The sequence below is a fragment of the Cetorhinus maximus genome, chromosome 17 (genome assembly GCF_964194155.1).
Source record: "Cetorhinus maximus chromosome 17, sCetMax3.hap1.1, whole genome shotgun sequence".
Taxonomy (NCBI): Eukaryota; Metazoa; Chordata; class Chondrichthyes; order Lamniformes; family Cetorhinidae; genus Cetorhinus; species Cetorhinus maximus.
This window is the reverse complement of record NC_135895.1, coordinates 61655105-61670594: the sequence shown is the minus strand read 5'-3', so window position 1 is coordinate 61670594 and position 15490 is coordinate 61655105. Positions and strand designations below refer to the sequence as shown.

The 15490-nt window shown below is 42.9% G+C and overlaps 1 protein-coding gene across 1 annotated transcript in view; it reads left to right on the top strand.

Moving 5' to 3' along the window:
• ak4 (adenylate kinase 4) overlaps positions 1-15490 on the top strand; it is a 54051-nt gene that overhangs the window by 25298 nt on the left and 13263 nt on the right. Inside the window, exon 5 of the mRNA XM_078561771.1 lies at positions 4409-4527. Within this exon, the coding sequence (XP_078417897.1) occupies positions 4409-4527 (119 nt within the window). The remainder of the gene's footprint in view (positions 1-4408; positions 4528-15490) is intronic.

Here is a 15490-nt window from a genome sequence, read left to right as displayed (position 1 = left end):
TGTGGAGTCCTGAAAGGAGCCACTGGCATAGAAATTGAGCACCACGGTCACTTTCACAGCCACTGGCAGTGGATGCCCTCCATGCACCCTTGGTGCCAAGTCTTGCAGTAGGTGGCAGATGTGAGCTACCAGGTCCCTAGACATGCGCAGTCGTCGGCGACTCTGGTGCTCAGTCATCTGCAGGAATGGCAGGCGGTCTGTAGACCCTGGGTGTCGCTCAGCGCTGACCAGCCAGGGCTTGCTGTCGCTCCAGGGCAGTGTGTGCGGGAGCCTTAGAGTCATAGGGGTCTACAGCACAGAAAAAGACCCTTCGGCTCATCGAGTCTGCGCTGGTCAAACAAGTACCTATCTACTCTAATCCTATTTTCCAGCACTAAGCCCATAGCTTTGTATGCTATGACATCGCAAGCGCACATCCAAATACTTTTTAAATGTTAAGAGGGTTTCTGCCTCTATCACCTTTTCAGGCAGTGAGATCCAGATTCCCACCACCCTCTGAGTGAAAAAATTCTTCCTCACATCCCCTCTAAACCTCATGCCCCTTACCTTAAATCTATGCCTCCTGGCTATTGTTCCCTCCACCAAGGGGAAAAGTTCCTTCCTGTCTACCCTATCTATGCCCCTCATAATTTTATACACCTCAATCATGTCCCCCCTCAATCTCCTCTGCTCCAAGGAAAATAACCCCAGTCTATCCAATCTCTCCTCATAACTAAAACTCTCCAGTCCAGGTGACATCCTGGTAAATCTCCTCTGCACTCTCCCTAGTGCAATCACATCCTTCCTATAATGCGGATTCCAGAACTGCACGCAATACTTTAGCTGTGGCCTAACCAGCATTTTATACAGTTCCAGCATAACCTCCCTGTTCTTATATTCTATGCCTCGGCTAATAAAGGCAAGTATCCCATATGTCTTCTTAACCACCTTATCTACCTGTCCCGCTATCTTAAGGGACCGGTGGACATGCACACCAAGGTCCCTCTGATCCTCGGTACTTTCCAGGGTCCTACCATTCATTGTGTATTCCCGTGCCTTCCTTGTCCTGCCCAAGTGCATCACTTCATGGATTAAATTCCATTTGCCACTGATCAGCCCATCTAACTAGTCCATCTATATCCTCTTGTAATTCAAAGGCTATCCTCCTCACTATTTACCACCCCACCAATTTTTGTGTCACCCGCTAACTTACTGATCAACCCTCCTACATTCAAGTCTAAATCATTAATATATACTACAAACAGCAAGGGACCCAACACCGATCCTTGTGGAACCCACTGGACACAGGCATCCAGTCACAAAAACACCCCTCGACCATCACCCTCTGCTTCCTGCCACTCAGCCAATTCTGGATCCAATTTGCCAAATTGCCTTGGATCCCATGGGCTCTTACCTTCGTTATCAATCTCCCATGCGGGACCTTATCAAAAGCCTTGCTAAAGTCCAAGTAGACTACGTCAAATGCATTGTCCTCATCTACACACCTGGTCACCTCTTCGAAAAATTCAATCAAATTGGTCAGACATGACCTCCCCTTAACAAAACCATGCTGACTGTCCTTGATTAATCCCTGCCTCTCCAAGTGTAGATTAATTCTGTCCCTCAGAATTGCTTCCAATAGTTTCCCACCACTGAGGTTAGACTGACTAGCCTGTAGTTCTCTGGTTTATCCCTTCTTCCCTTCTTGAATAACGGTACCACATTGGCTGTCCTCCAGTGCTCTGGCACCTCTCCTGTGGCCAGAGAGGTATTGAAAATTATTGTCAGTGCCCCTATCTCCTCCCTTGCCTCACTCAACAGCCTGGGATACATTTCATCTGGGCCTAGAGATTTATCTACTTTTAAGCCTGCCAGACCACTTAGAACCTCCTCCCTTTCTATGCAAATTTCTTTAATTATATCACAGTCCTTCTGCCTGATTTCTATACCCACATCGTCCCTCTCACTTGTGAACACCGACACAAAGTATTCATTTAGAACCTTACCTACATCTTCCGGCTCCACACACAAATTACCACTATGCTCCTTAATGGGCCCTACTCTTACCCTAGTTTTCCTCTTACTCTTAATGTACTTGTAAAATAACTTTGGATTTTCCTTTATTTTACCTGCCAATGTTTTTTCATGCCCCCTTTTTGCTCTCTTAATTTCCTTTTCAAGCTCCCCCCTATACATTCTATACTCCTCTAGGCCTTCCGCTGTTTTCCCAATGGGGAAGGCCGATTTTAATAAGATCAGCTATGATTTGGCCAGAGTGGACTGGGAGCAGCTACTTTTGGTAAATCTTTGTCAGAGCAGTGGGACTTATTCAAGAAGGAAATAGGGAGGGTACAGGGCGAACATATCCCAATAAAGACCAAGGATGAGACCAACAAATCCAGGGAACCCTGGATGTCGAGGGATATATTTCTTCATGAGGTTGCTGCTCCTCCCTTTGCGCAGCCAGGAGCCTCAGTTGCTCTCTCCTCCTCCTTCTACCGTCTCTGTAGGCCAACAGGCATACAGCTAGGTCACCAGAATCCATGCTCCTGATGTGTTCCTCCTGCAGCATGAAAGAGAGAGAGGCATGGTTATCATGGCTGTACTTAGCACCTTTCCTGGCCCTGTGTGACCGCCCCTTAATGCTTCCTGGAGAGTGCTCATTGCCCCTGGGATGGCCAGCGATGAGTGAGCTGCATGGTTGCCCCGTCAACCTGCAACATGGGGGACACTGGTCCAAACCAGGATGCTGAGATTGCAAGGGGCTGTGAGCGCCTCCAGCAGTGACTGCTACATGACCAGCATTGGCAAGGAGATTATACAACGTGTGCAGTCCAACTGCTCTGTGGTCCAATGAAGTGGTGGCGGACCCGAAGTCTGTGCCAGAGGGGTGGGGGGATAGGGTATGGAGCGCTTGGTGACTCTTTGGTGCCTCCACGATGCTTGCATGGTTGGGCATGCTAGGAGCCTGACCCCAATCATATCACTGTGGCTGCGCCTGATCTGTCTTAGTTGCAGAAACATGGTCAGTTTATACAGGTGTCCCTAATGTGTGGCCATTTCCCTCGCTTACCCTGCCCCCCCACCTTGATTGCCTGTGCGTGGGATGCAGCACCAGGGCAGCACTTGACCGCCCCCCCACCATTCAGCAGCCGCCTCTGAGGCTGGCCAGCACTTGCGCCTGACACCCCCTCCTTGCACCCCCACCAGCAGTTGCTTCCTATCAGTTTCCCCTAACCCCCAGTGCCCCTGAGGCCTGCAAACAATGGGCGAGCTATGGAGAACGCTGTTGCTCACTCACCTCAGTTCCCCCAAAGTGAAGGCTGCCAAATGCACGTCGCCTGTATGCTGTTGTGAATGACATCAGTGGGAAAGCACACCGGCATGGACAGACGACACAGTGGGGTTCCAAGAGCCTGGCAGGGTGGCCTTTTAAGTATATGCAGATGTGTTACAATTAGCTCCCTGCCGACCAATGGTGGGAAATGCGGCCTGCCATCGGTGTGCTGAGCAGAAGATCGCAACCTGCCTTCATGCCGTTGTGAAGTGGGTCCGGATATATTTTCCGCACACACCACCGATCACACTCATCACCAGTGGGCTCGGAAGATTTCACCCTTGGTCTAAGTCTCAGTCAGGTGTAGTTCCTTCCCGGGTCCCCTTACTCTGTGTCGTTTGAAAAATCTGCCTGCTTCTATAGAGCCTCTGAAAAAGTCGCTAGCTAGCTTAGCTTCCTGCTACAGTAATTAATACCTATTCAACCAGCTATTTTCACCTGATTGACTGATAACTGCCACTGCCAGGTATCTCCTTCTCTAATTGAAGTGCTTGTATTAGGATTTAGGTTTCGAAGAGCTTGGGAAGTGGACTGGGAAGACAACATACTACCTGCCTTTTACTTGTGAAGATTGCCAGGTGTGGGAAAGCTCAAGGAACAGATAAGAATTAAGTTTAAAAAGATACAGCATAACCTTAACAATAAAGAAAATGCTTTCTTTATACTCTAAAGTCAAATCTAAGTTCTGTTGTATTGATTAATTAAATGGCACGAGGAAGTACTCTGTGTTATAATTGATCATTTTATAAAGAATTAATCTTTAACATCTTGATCCAAGCATAAACTTTTAAAGAGCTGGGTTAATTATATGTTTAACCAAACCACAATTAAGAAGAAAACATAAGTAATACTCAAGACTAATAGAAATACAACTGATCTTATTTACTGCAACACCTGCGATGAGAGGTTCTGCTGTCCTCCCACGTTCAAGCTATAAATAAAGACTTGAAATAGGAGGGTGCTTTTTTTTGTTCTCCTTTCAACCATGATGTTGCCTATTTCAAAGATAATGGAATTAACATTGTTGTTGTGAAGGATTTTTGATGAAAAGCAGTTCTTTATTATGATTTAACTTAATTTTTTTCCCTGCAGGGAATTGACGACCTTACTGGGGAGATTTTAATCCAGCGTGACGATGACAAGCCAGAAGTGGTTGCAACTAGACTGCGCCAGTACAAAGGCTTTATAAAGCCAGTTATAGATTTTTACAAGTTAGTAATACATTTCCATTTATATAAAGCCTTTGATGTAGCAAAATGTCCTAAGGTGCTTCACAGCTCAGGGTAAGAACTGAGTAGGAAGTTGAGAGGAACTTAAGAATGGTGTCTGATGAGGGATGTTTAATGGAGGTTTTGAACAGGGTGAAGCAAGGCAAAGTGGTTTATGAGAATTGTATATTTATCGTGATTTGATTAGAGCAATTAAAGTGATGATTTAACAACTCATACACTCTTATTTATACCTTTGGCTCACTCTCCTTTTTAAATGCAAGGCTATTTGTCAGTGTCACCTGCGAAAGGACAACAATTGACTCTATCGATCATTGAAATGTTTTTGTCACTAATCTCTCCCAGCCCCTCTCCATTTGTGTTCATTAAATGGTAAAGAGCTGCAATGCATCAATTTACGCAAACACGGTACTGAATCTGTGTCCACTGGAGCAGAGAAGGTAGATTTAAGAAAGATAGCGATAAGAATGAAAAGGGTAAAATTATTTCCTCCAGTTGGAAAGCCTGTGACAAGGGCCCATCGATATAAAATTATCCCTGAAAGTGAAAAAGAAAAAAGTTAAGAAAAATGTCTTTCTGTGGAGAATCATGGGAGTATGGAATTCTTTGCCAAAGGGGATAATTGAGGTAGGGACAATTGCATGTTTTTAGATTTGTTTTCAGGACATGGGCAATGCTGACTAGACTGCATTTATTACCCAACCCTAATTACCCTGCAATGGTGAGGGTTCTAAGCCTTTTTCCAAAATCCACTGCTGCCCTTGTGATAATGGTGTTCTCACAATGTTGTTGACCAAGCAACCATGAATGATTAGCAATTTATATCCAAGTCAATTCTCACAACATCACTGTTCTTGCCCTTCTAGGTGGTAGTAATCATAGGAAAGGGAGATACTGTCAAAGTAACCTTCTCTAAGTCATACATATTACAGCCACAGTGGTGGTGACTTGGGTAGATATTGTGCCCATTGATTGATACATTGATCAAACAAGCTGCCTCCTGAGTTTCTGGAGTGTTGTGTGTTTGCACCCATCCAGGTGAGTTTTCCATCACAGTCCTGACTTGAACCTTATAGGTGCTGGAGAGGCTTTGAAGGGTCAGATGCTAAGCCATTCATCACAGCATACCCAGTCCCTGCCCTTCTCTTGAAACCATGGTGTTGCTTTACCTGGTTAAGTTTAGTTCTTTGTCAGTGATGATCCCCAACATGTTGGTGATGGGGGAAGTTAGCAATGGTAGTGCAGTTGAAGGTCAAGCAGGAGGTTGCTGGATGTTCCCTTATTCAAGATGGCCATTACCTGGCACAAATAATTACCCATCACATTCCAAGCCTGGATGTTCTCCAGGTGCTACTATAGATTCCCATAATGAAGTAATTCAAGCCAAAATTTATGAATGCAGCTGAACACTGGAATTGCCAAAACAATCTGACTCCTGACCTTGGCAGAGAGAAAGTCATCAATGAAGCTGGTTGGCTTGACAACACTTCTTTCAAGACCTCCTGCAGTGATGACTGTAATAACTGGCCTCTGACAAGCAGAACCATCCTCCTTTATGTTAGATATGATTCCAGTCACTACAGAGTTTTCCCTTTAAGCCCCATTTGATTTCAGTTTTATTAAGGCTCCTTGTCCTGAAGGCTATTAGTGAACCAATCTGGAACTTCGATGGATTGTTTACCTGCCACTAGTCCACAAATTATTACAACTAATTTCAAAATGTTACCTCTGGGTTGCTAGTCCAGTATCATAATGAGTCAGCTAGGTTACATCTAAAAGCAAAGTAGATAATGTTTAAAACAAAGGAACATACAGGGATGGAGGGGGATAGTGTGAGGAGTTTTGGATTGCTCTTGTAAAGAGCTAGCACAAACATAATGGACAGACTGCCCTTTATTGATATAAACTTCCATGGTTCTTATAAAAATCAGAAGAATTTGTTATGACCGGTCACCGGGTGAGGTTCCCTCAATTTGTTCTGATGCCGGATGAGGTACCCCAAAGCAGTACCTCCTGGGTGAAGAGGGATGAACTTGCTCCCCTTCTTTATTCAACCCCCTCGGTTGGTCACAACAGGGTTAATTTAAAAGAGATCCCTTCCCTCATGGATACCTTTTCCCAGTCCAAATGTATTTATGTTTTAAAAGGAGCCAATTTAACCAGGCTTTCTTGAATCAAAGAAAGAGTGAGTTTATTAGTTACTAAAATGTGAGGAAAAATAATAAAAATGCAACACACTTACACAGGTTAGAAATGAGAAGTGAGTCCAGAAATAAAGGTTAAAAAAGGTATATGAATCAGTCTTTTGACATGTCCATGAGGAGTAGTTGGCAAAATGTCGCAGCCATTTAGTTGGGTGATTCTGGTAAAGCTGACTTTGACAGTTGAGCAGTGGGTTTGGAGATTCATGGTTCTGCAGGTTAGCTGAAAGGAGTTGTTTCATTTCCTTTTTGACTGTTGCTTTGCTGACTTGTGACTTTCCTCCAGCAATCAGAGAGAATTGTTTTACCTGCAAGCGCAAGGATGTCTAGTTGATGTTCTTCAGCTGTGACCTTCACAGCACACTCTCGCACACCAGGCCTGGAACACAAAAACTAGAACACACAGACCAGGGTTGCATTTGGCTTTTTAACCCCTTTTCTTATGTATTCCTGGAAGGGAAAAAACAAACATGTCTTTTGCCCAGAAACTGCTTTCTTTCAACTTAGATCATGTCCACAGTCTGGGATATAACTCAACAGGAGGTGGTTTCTGCTAAGATGGTAATCAGCATTCATTATCTCCGCAACCACAGGAGATTACAATTCAATTTTTGCATTGCATCTTTTCCTTTGAAGTGCCTCTGTCTGAAGTAGGCCTTAAAAAGGTGTGACATTTCATTTCCCTGGACTAGTTGGTCAAGTAATCCAGAAAGGAGTTTTCCAGCAAGTGGTTACTCTACATTCTCAGCCAGCTTTTGCTTGTATGTCCTTTTTAAAAAACACACGTCTTACTAAAAAGTTCAATATGTCCATAAATAATTCAGGGCTATGATCCGTGGTCATGTCAATTTGTTTGAACATCGATTTAGAATTATTTCGGTGGGTGACATCTCTAATTTGGTTAAGGTGTAATATTGGCAAAAATGATCCTTTATGTAAGTAGTCAATCCATAATCCTGCAGGTAGAAAAAAAAATAGGGGTAACAAAATTAATATCTCTAGTTGGCACCTGCATGCATGTAATTACATGGTTATTGTTTATCCCCTGTTAGCTACTGGTAAATTTCTACTCAATGTTTTTGTTTAGCCTTAAATGCTATTCCCTTGATACAGTCCACAGGTACCAATTCCCTCTGCTTCACTGTCCAGTTGGCTGTTCTTTATTTGTGAACCCAGACTGTGTACCGCCAGTGTACCCAAGAGTGTCACAGCTGATCCAGGTCCTATCCTCATTTAAAATCCACATGGGTTCATTATTCAGCCAATGGTCAGAGTCAGGATCCTTAGCTATCACTTTGTCTCCTGTGCTTAGGGACATTGAGGCCAATTGTAGCATTCCCCCACTGCTACTCTGATGAACATCAGCCAATTTAGCCCTAATTTGGGATTAAACCTGGGCTTTTCTAATCTGTATTGTGCAGAGCCACACTTTATATTAATTTACTGAGCTTTTAGGAAACCCAGGAGTGTGGTTTATTAAAATTCCCAACGGAGAACAGAAGGCCAAGAGTCTTGATGGGCACCTGTGGAGTTTGTATACAGGCCACTTTTTGATTTGAACTGTTGCCTTACAGCGACACTTTCTATCATTTTAAATCAAAGTAAAAAACGTAACAAATGTTTTGTTGCAATTTGCATCACTGCACCACTGCATTTAGCTAACAACTATAAAAGCTTTTCTGCTAAAACAATGACCCTTTAATAGGAAAAACAAAGTATCTCTGAAAAAAAATTATTTTGAGAAAGAATACATGAATAAAGTTTTAAACAAAGAAACAGCTTGGGCTGGACTCTGTCCAAAACGAGAAGTGTAGTGTCTTTGTGACTTCCAATATCAGCCTGCTGTTGGCACTGCTTCACTGACCTGAAGAATGGCCTTGATTCTTCAGCTGAAATTGCCAGCCAGATAGAGAAAACTTGCTGAATAAATGCAGGCCCATTGTAAAGTAAAGTACTCCAGCTGCAGAGACATTCCGCAAGAGATCTCTAGGCTTTAGAATTAGTAACCAGGCACTTTCTTGGATGCAGTTTAAATTGTGAATCTAGAATTGCATAATATGGGAAAGGAATTGGTCCTTCTTGCATTCGTTTTCAAGATGGAAAATGGCAGAAGTGACTAATTTTACAGGACAGTACTCTGTGCCCTTAGGACACCTGATAAAATCAGACACTGTACTGGACTCAGATGATTTTCAGGTGGCCATGGCAGCTGCCTAAAACATACGAATAAGGAGCAGGAGTAGGCCATTCGGCCCCTTGAGCCTGCTCCACCATTTAATAAGATCATGGCTGATCTGAAAGTAACCTCAAATCTGCATCCTGCCTACCCCCAATAACCTATCATCCCCTTGTTTACCAAGAATCTATCCACCCCTGCCTTAAAAATATTCAAAAACTCTGCTTCCACCACCTTTCCAGAAAGAGAGTTCCAAAGACACACGACCCTCAGAAAAAATTTCATCTCATCTCCGTTTTAAATGGGCGACCCCTTATTTTTAAACAGTGACCCCTAGTTCTAGCTTCTCCCACAAGAGGCAGCATCTTCTCCACATCCACCATGTCAAGACCCTTCAGGATCTTATATGTTTCAAAAATCGCCTCTTACTCTCCTAAACTCAAGCGGATACAAGCCTAGCCTGTTCAACCTTTCCTCATAAGACAACCTGCCCATTCCAGATATTAGTCTCGTAAACCTTCACTGAACTGCTTCCAAAGCATTTACATCCTTCCTCAAATAAGGTGGCCAATACTGTACACAGCACTCCAGATGTGGTGTTCTCTGTATAACTGAAGCATAGCCTCCTTACTTTTGTATTCAATTTCCCTCACAATAAATGATAACATTCTATTAACTTTCCTAAATACTTGCTGTCCTGCATACTAGACTTTTGTGATGCGCTAAGACACCCAGGGCTCCTGCACCTCAGAGCTCTGTAATATCTCACCATTTAGATTATACGCTTCTCTTTTATTCTTCCTACCAAAATGGACAATTTCACATTTACCCACTTTACTCTCCATTTGCCAGGTCTTTGCCCACCCACTTAACCTATCTTTTGTAGCCTCATGATGTCCTCTTCACAACTTACTTTTCTACCTAGCTTTGTGTCATCAGAAAATTTGACAACCATCCTATCCATCCCTTCATCCAAGTCATTTATATAAATTGTAAACAGTTGAGGTCCCAGCAATGATCCCTGTGGTACACCACTCCTTACATCTTGCTAACCTGAAAAAGACCCATTTATCCCTAGTCTCTCCTTCCTGTTAGCCAGCCAATCTTCTATCCACACCAATATGTTACCCCCTATACCATGAGTTTTTATTTTCCACAATAACCTTTGATTTGGCACTTTATCAAATGCCTTCTAGAAACCTAAGTACAGTACATCTCCCAGTTCCCCTTTATCCACAACACATGTTACTTCCTCAAAGAACTCCAATAACTTCATTAAACATGATTTCCCTTTCACAAAACCGTGTTGACTCTGCCTGATTACCTTGAACTTATCCAAGTGCTCTCCTATAGCTTCTTTAATAATAGCTTCTAACATTTTCCCTATGACAGATGTTAAGCTAACTGGCCCATAGTTTCCTGCTTTCTCTGTCTCCCTCCCTTTTTGAAAAATGGAGTTACATTTTCTATCTTCCAATCTACATTAGGCCCCTTTCATATGCTGATGAGACTAACTTTCCTTTGATCCCTCTGAGAAATTAGGCTAGCACTGAGCAGAGCCAGTTCTAGCATGGATGTGTCCTAGCATGTAGCTGCCATGCACCAGAAAGATATTTATAAAAAACATTGATCTGGAGCCAAGAGCAGGAGTGTTCCTCCCAGCTCCATGTCACTCTAAGATCACAGCCTCAATCAGCCCGCTTAAGTGTTTTTTCTGTTTTCCCCTCTATACTAAGCTAAGGGCTACTGCTGGTGAGGCAAGAAACCCCAAATTGATTGTTGGATCAAAGTAAATTGTTTTTGGAAGTTCAAAAAATATTGGTAAATTTTTCAATTTATTGAAATAGGGTCTGAGGGCCTCGGGTCTTGTTGGGGCACTCACTGTCTGCACACTATTGGTTATGCACCCAAATATGGATCTAGACCAATTTCCACTGCTGTGGAGTATAAAATTGGCAGGTGCTGTCCTAACATGACACTCCATGTGAAAGAAAGCAACCAATTTTCATTAAAAACAGCAATGAGATAAAGAACAGATCATTTGTTTTATTGATGTAGGTGGCCAGGATATTGAAAAGAACTCTCCCTCTTTGAAACAAGGCCCCACCTTGAGGACAATAGGCCTTCAGCATAATTCCTCATTTTAAGACCTTTCTGGCATTGCAATATTCCCTCAGTGCAGTCCTGTGATCTAAATTATATGCTCAAATCCCTAGAGTGAGCTTGAACCAACAATCTTCAGACTCAAAAGCAGGAGCAGAGAAACTCTTTTCCACCAAGTAGATATGTGATGTATATTCCCACCAAAAGGAGTTAAGATAATTAATTTCCTTTACAAGGAACTGTACACACATCTGGTTAAGAATGGAACTGGAGGCTTTTTTATTTAATAAAGTTGTGAAATCCAAATCCAGGATAGCACTAAGATTAAACAGAAGGGAAGAAGCATTGTCAAAATGGCATCATTAGTTGATTATCTTAGGTTTTAACAACCTGTAGATGGCAGGAGAGAAATAACACCAAGAAATGTTTTCATGTCCTGGGAAAGAATGAAAAAAGATTCTCACACAACGCGATGAGATTTGATTTAAACAAAGAGGGACACAGGGAGGAAGAATTAGATGCAATGACACCGGTGATGATTAAATACTCAAGTGGAACATTGTTGCTGGGGCTAATCTCAAACTTACTTTGAAGGAGAAGAATTTTAGCGGGTGCTATGTACATTGACATTATTAATCCAAATTCAAAAATAAAAAGATATTTCTCAAACAGGTTAGAGCAATTTTTCTAGAACTGTCACGGGATATTTGGTATGAGAAATGTAAAAATGCTCAATGCTACACTAGCATCAGGTGTCAGGGACGAGATGGATTGTTGGCTCAGAATAGAGGGAGCTTTATTCAATGTCTAAACTAGGCTTTACCTCAGCTTAGAGTGGTTGATATTGTTACCGGGCCCTTGGAGGCAGGTTTGGAGGAGAGGATTTAAAAAAAAAATACCAACATGTTCCCGCCTCCTCCTGCTTTTCCTGGCGGCAGCTTGTGTGTGCCGATGACAGCCTGTGTGGCAGCAATGGAGGTTGTGAATGAAGGAAGTGAGCAGGCATTCTCGGAGGGTAATGGAATTTTACTGGCGGCAGGCGGAATCCCCGCAGTGTCTGCAGCTCCGAGGAGGCGGGTGCGCAGTGGGAGGCCGGAAAGCCCTGAACACAAGGGCACAGGGGCAAGGCGGAGATCAGCTACAAACAGAGTTATATTGGGCGGCTGATGTCACGGGCAGTGCTGGGGAAGAACAAGCGGCTGCTTTTTCCACCAGCCATTTCACCCAGTTCTCCCTCGCCCCATTGGCCTCAGTAACGCTCTCACTGCAGACACGGCGGAGCCCGCCAGCTGCCCTTGCAGCCGTGCGGCGGTTTGTCGGTCTGCCTGCCGTCCTCCATTGGAGGTGCCCTCTCAATGGGACGCCCCCTGGAGTATTACAGCGGCAGCCCCGCTGCTCTGGTCATCCGACTCGCAACCCCAAAAAACCCCAACCCGCCGCCCAGAGAAAAAAATCTAAGGTGGGAAAATTCAACTCTTAATGTTTTGAGATAAGATTATGCTCCAATCGTGGCATCCAACATTCTTCACTCACTTTGAGGAATGCAAAATTCACCAAAGGCAAAACTATAAAAGTAACAATTATTTATGTTAATAGCGAACTAAAAAGAATATCGCATGTTTTGTAAACCGATGCGAGGGTTGCAAAATCCATTTTCGGGCTGATTCTGAGACCAGCATGTGGACACGGTCTTGATTAATATAATTTTTTGGACCGGTGCCAAAAGGATTTTGATGGTGCAATTCTAATACATTTCCACATAATAGGTATAGGTCTGAGATCAGTTATACCATTGGCACTCACAGGGACAGAGCATAATACATTCTGTTCCCATTCCCATGGAGACAAATTTTTAAAAAGGTGAATTTCCTAAACGATCAACGGAAATAAACCGATGGACAATATTTCATTTTTAAAAAAGACTTTTACAGCAATAAACAAACTAAAATCAACATAATTCAAATATTAACTAATAGGCATTAATTATAAACAAAGGTAACTCTCTTTAACTTTGCACCATGCCTTGGGTATACACATAGTATCAAAGGGCAACCCAAAAGCTTCTCCCAGGTCGCCAGCTGAGCTCCAAACACTCCTCACCGTGCCAAGTCACCATGTCCGACAGCATCTGTAGAGAGAGAAAAACAAAGTTAATGTTTTGAATCCGTATGATCCTTCAAGTCATATGGACTCGAAACATTAACTTTGTTTTTCTCTCTCCACAGATGCTGTCAGACCTGCTGAGTTTTTCCATCATTTTGTTTCAGATTTCCAGCATCTGCAGTATTTTGCTTTTATCATCCAGGTCACCAAACATCCCACTCCCACTGAGTTTGCCAGATAGGATTATCAACAGCAAGGAACACCTCAACGAATCTTCTTTCCCTCTGGACATGACAGTCTTGACAACCCAGGCTTCCAGAGATTCTTAAACGGTTTAGAAGAGTTTCACTTTGCTCCCCATTATTTCATACAGAACAAAGATCGGTTTTTGGGAGTGTTCCAATTCCCTTCTCCTTGCTTCTCAGCAGCAGCTTTTCCGGTGTTCTAAGAGCTTCTGTGCAAAGTGCTAGAAACTGCAACTCACACCTCAATGGGTTTCTATTTAACTTCCTCTCCCTTCTCAACTCTCATCCCATGGCAACCAGAAGTAACATGGGCACCTCTCCAACCTGAGATTTAACCAAAAGTTCACCATGCCCTTTTTAGAACTGTTTTAGTTGGAGTTAAAAAGACAGTTTAAAACATAATCATCATGTAAAGTTGTGCTCATGCCAATACTTATCCACCGTTCACGCATGAAGCTCTGCTCACGGGTATCCAAGTGCTAGTTAAATTTGTATATGTAAAAGTGAGTTTTGATCATCAGTACAATTTTGTACAATTATTTTTACATTCAGCTTTACTCAGGATTGCAGTTAAATTTCAATCAATGCAAAAGCCAGATGATGCAAGACAGTCTTCTGGCTGTAGTTTCACAGTTTTTGGCATAATATGCAGTCATGCCATCCTGATGTCCCAGTTGTATGTCCAGTTCTGTATCAACTAAAGGTAATAATGTGATTTTATTCTGCATTTGAAAATGGAATGTTTTAATTTTCTTTATGGTTTCCTAGTTTGGTTCTTTGATTATGCCTAACTATCTTCAGTGGCATTCTGTGTGAAATCCCATGTTTTCTGTTGTGACAATCTTCCCTGCCGTACAACAGAGGGCCAATGTTTATGAACGTATGCTAACTTGCCCATATCCTGTGCATGTTGAGAAATCGCAGGCCTGCTGCCCATGATTTTCTGTCCAATTCCTCTGAAATCTGACAAATCTCTACTTACCTCCCATCAGGTCAGTTCAAACTTCTGGTGTGACTTACCTATACCAGTTAGACATCTGCTAACACAAAACAACAATAACTTGCATAAATTTGGTGTCTTTTACATAGAAAAACGTCCCAGGGCACTTCAGAGATGTAAGGAAAACATGAATGTCAAACAACAAGGAATAAGATTTTGTCAGAGATGGGTTTGGGGGACAGTCTTGAAGGTGGAGAGGCCAGAAACAGAGGAAGGGTGTAGGGGGGTGAGGGGGGGCAGTGGTGACAAAGTAGGTGTAAGGGATTACACAAAGATAGAGAGGTGTAAAATGATACACAGATTTAAACAGAATGATGAGAATCTTAAATTTGAGGTGGTAGGTTCGATGGAGGTCAGAAGAAAAACAGATTAGGAGGGTGACCAAAAGCTTGGTCAAAAAAAAAAACCTTTGAAAACACTTCTAAAATGAGAGTAAAATGTAGAAGTTTAAGAAGGGAATTCAGGCGTGTAGGACTTATCCTGCTGAGACTCTGCCACAAATGGTAGGATAAGAACTGGGCTGATGCACAAGGGGCATAAGTCAGAGGCATGGAGTGTTTGGGGAAGAGGCTGTGGAAATGGAGTACACCGCCACCAAAGAGGGATGCAAATACAAAAGGAGTTAAAAAGAATTAACATAGCACCAATCAACCACGGGATGTCACACAAAGGGCTTTACATGACATGGAAAAAGTCACTATTGTAATTTAGGGAACACAACACTCAATTTGCACATAGCATGCTCCTACAAACAGCAATGTGATAATGGCCGGTTAATCTGTGATGTTGATTGAGAGATAAATATTGGCTTGGTCGTCAACATCCTTCCTTCTACGACAGGTTATGGACACAGCAAACAATCCATTTCACATGGGTTGTCTTCATATGGCACATGTTTGCTGACGGCTGAAGAGATCAACCCTCGAGAGGCAGGTTCTGCCACAAATGCCACACATGAAGTTACCAAGTGTTCTCGGTTATGTTTTTGGCATAGGTACCTGTTCCAAGTCACTGGTTATGATGGTGTGCACACCAGCCCGCAGGAAGTGTTGCCGTTTTCCTCTGCTGTTAACTAGCAACTCACAGGTGTGATAATAGATGTCTAGGACCTTCATGT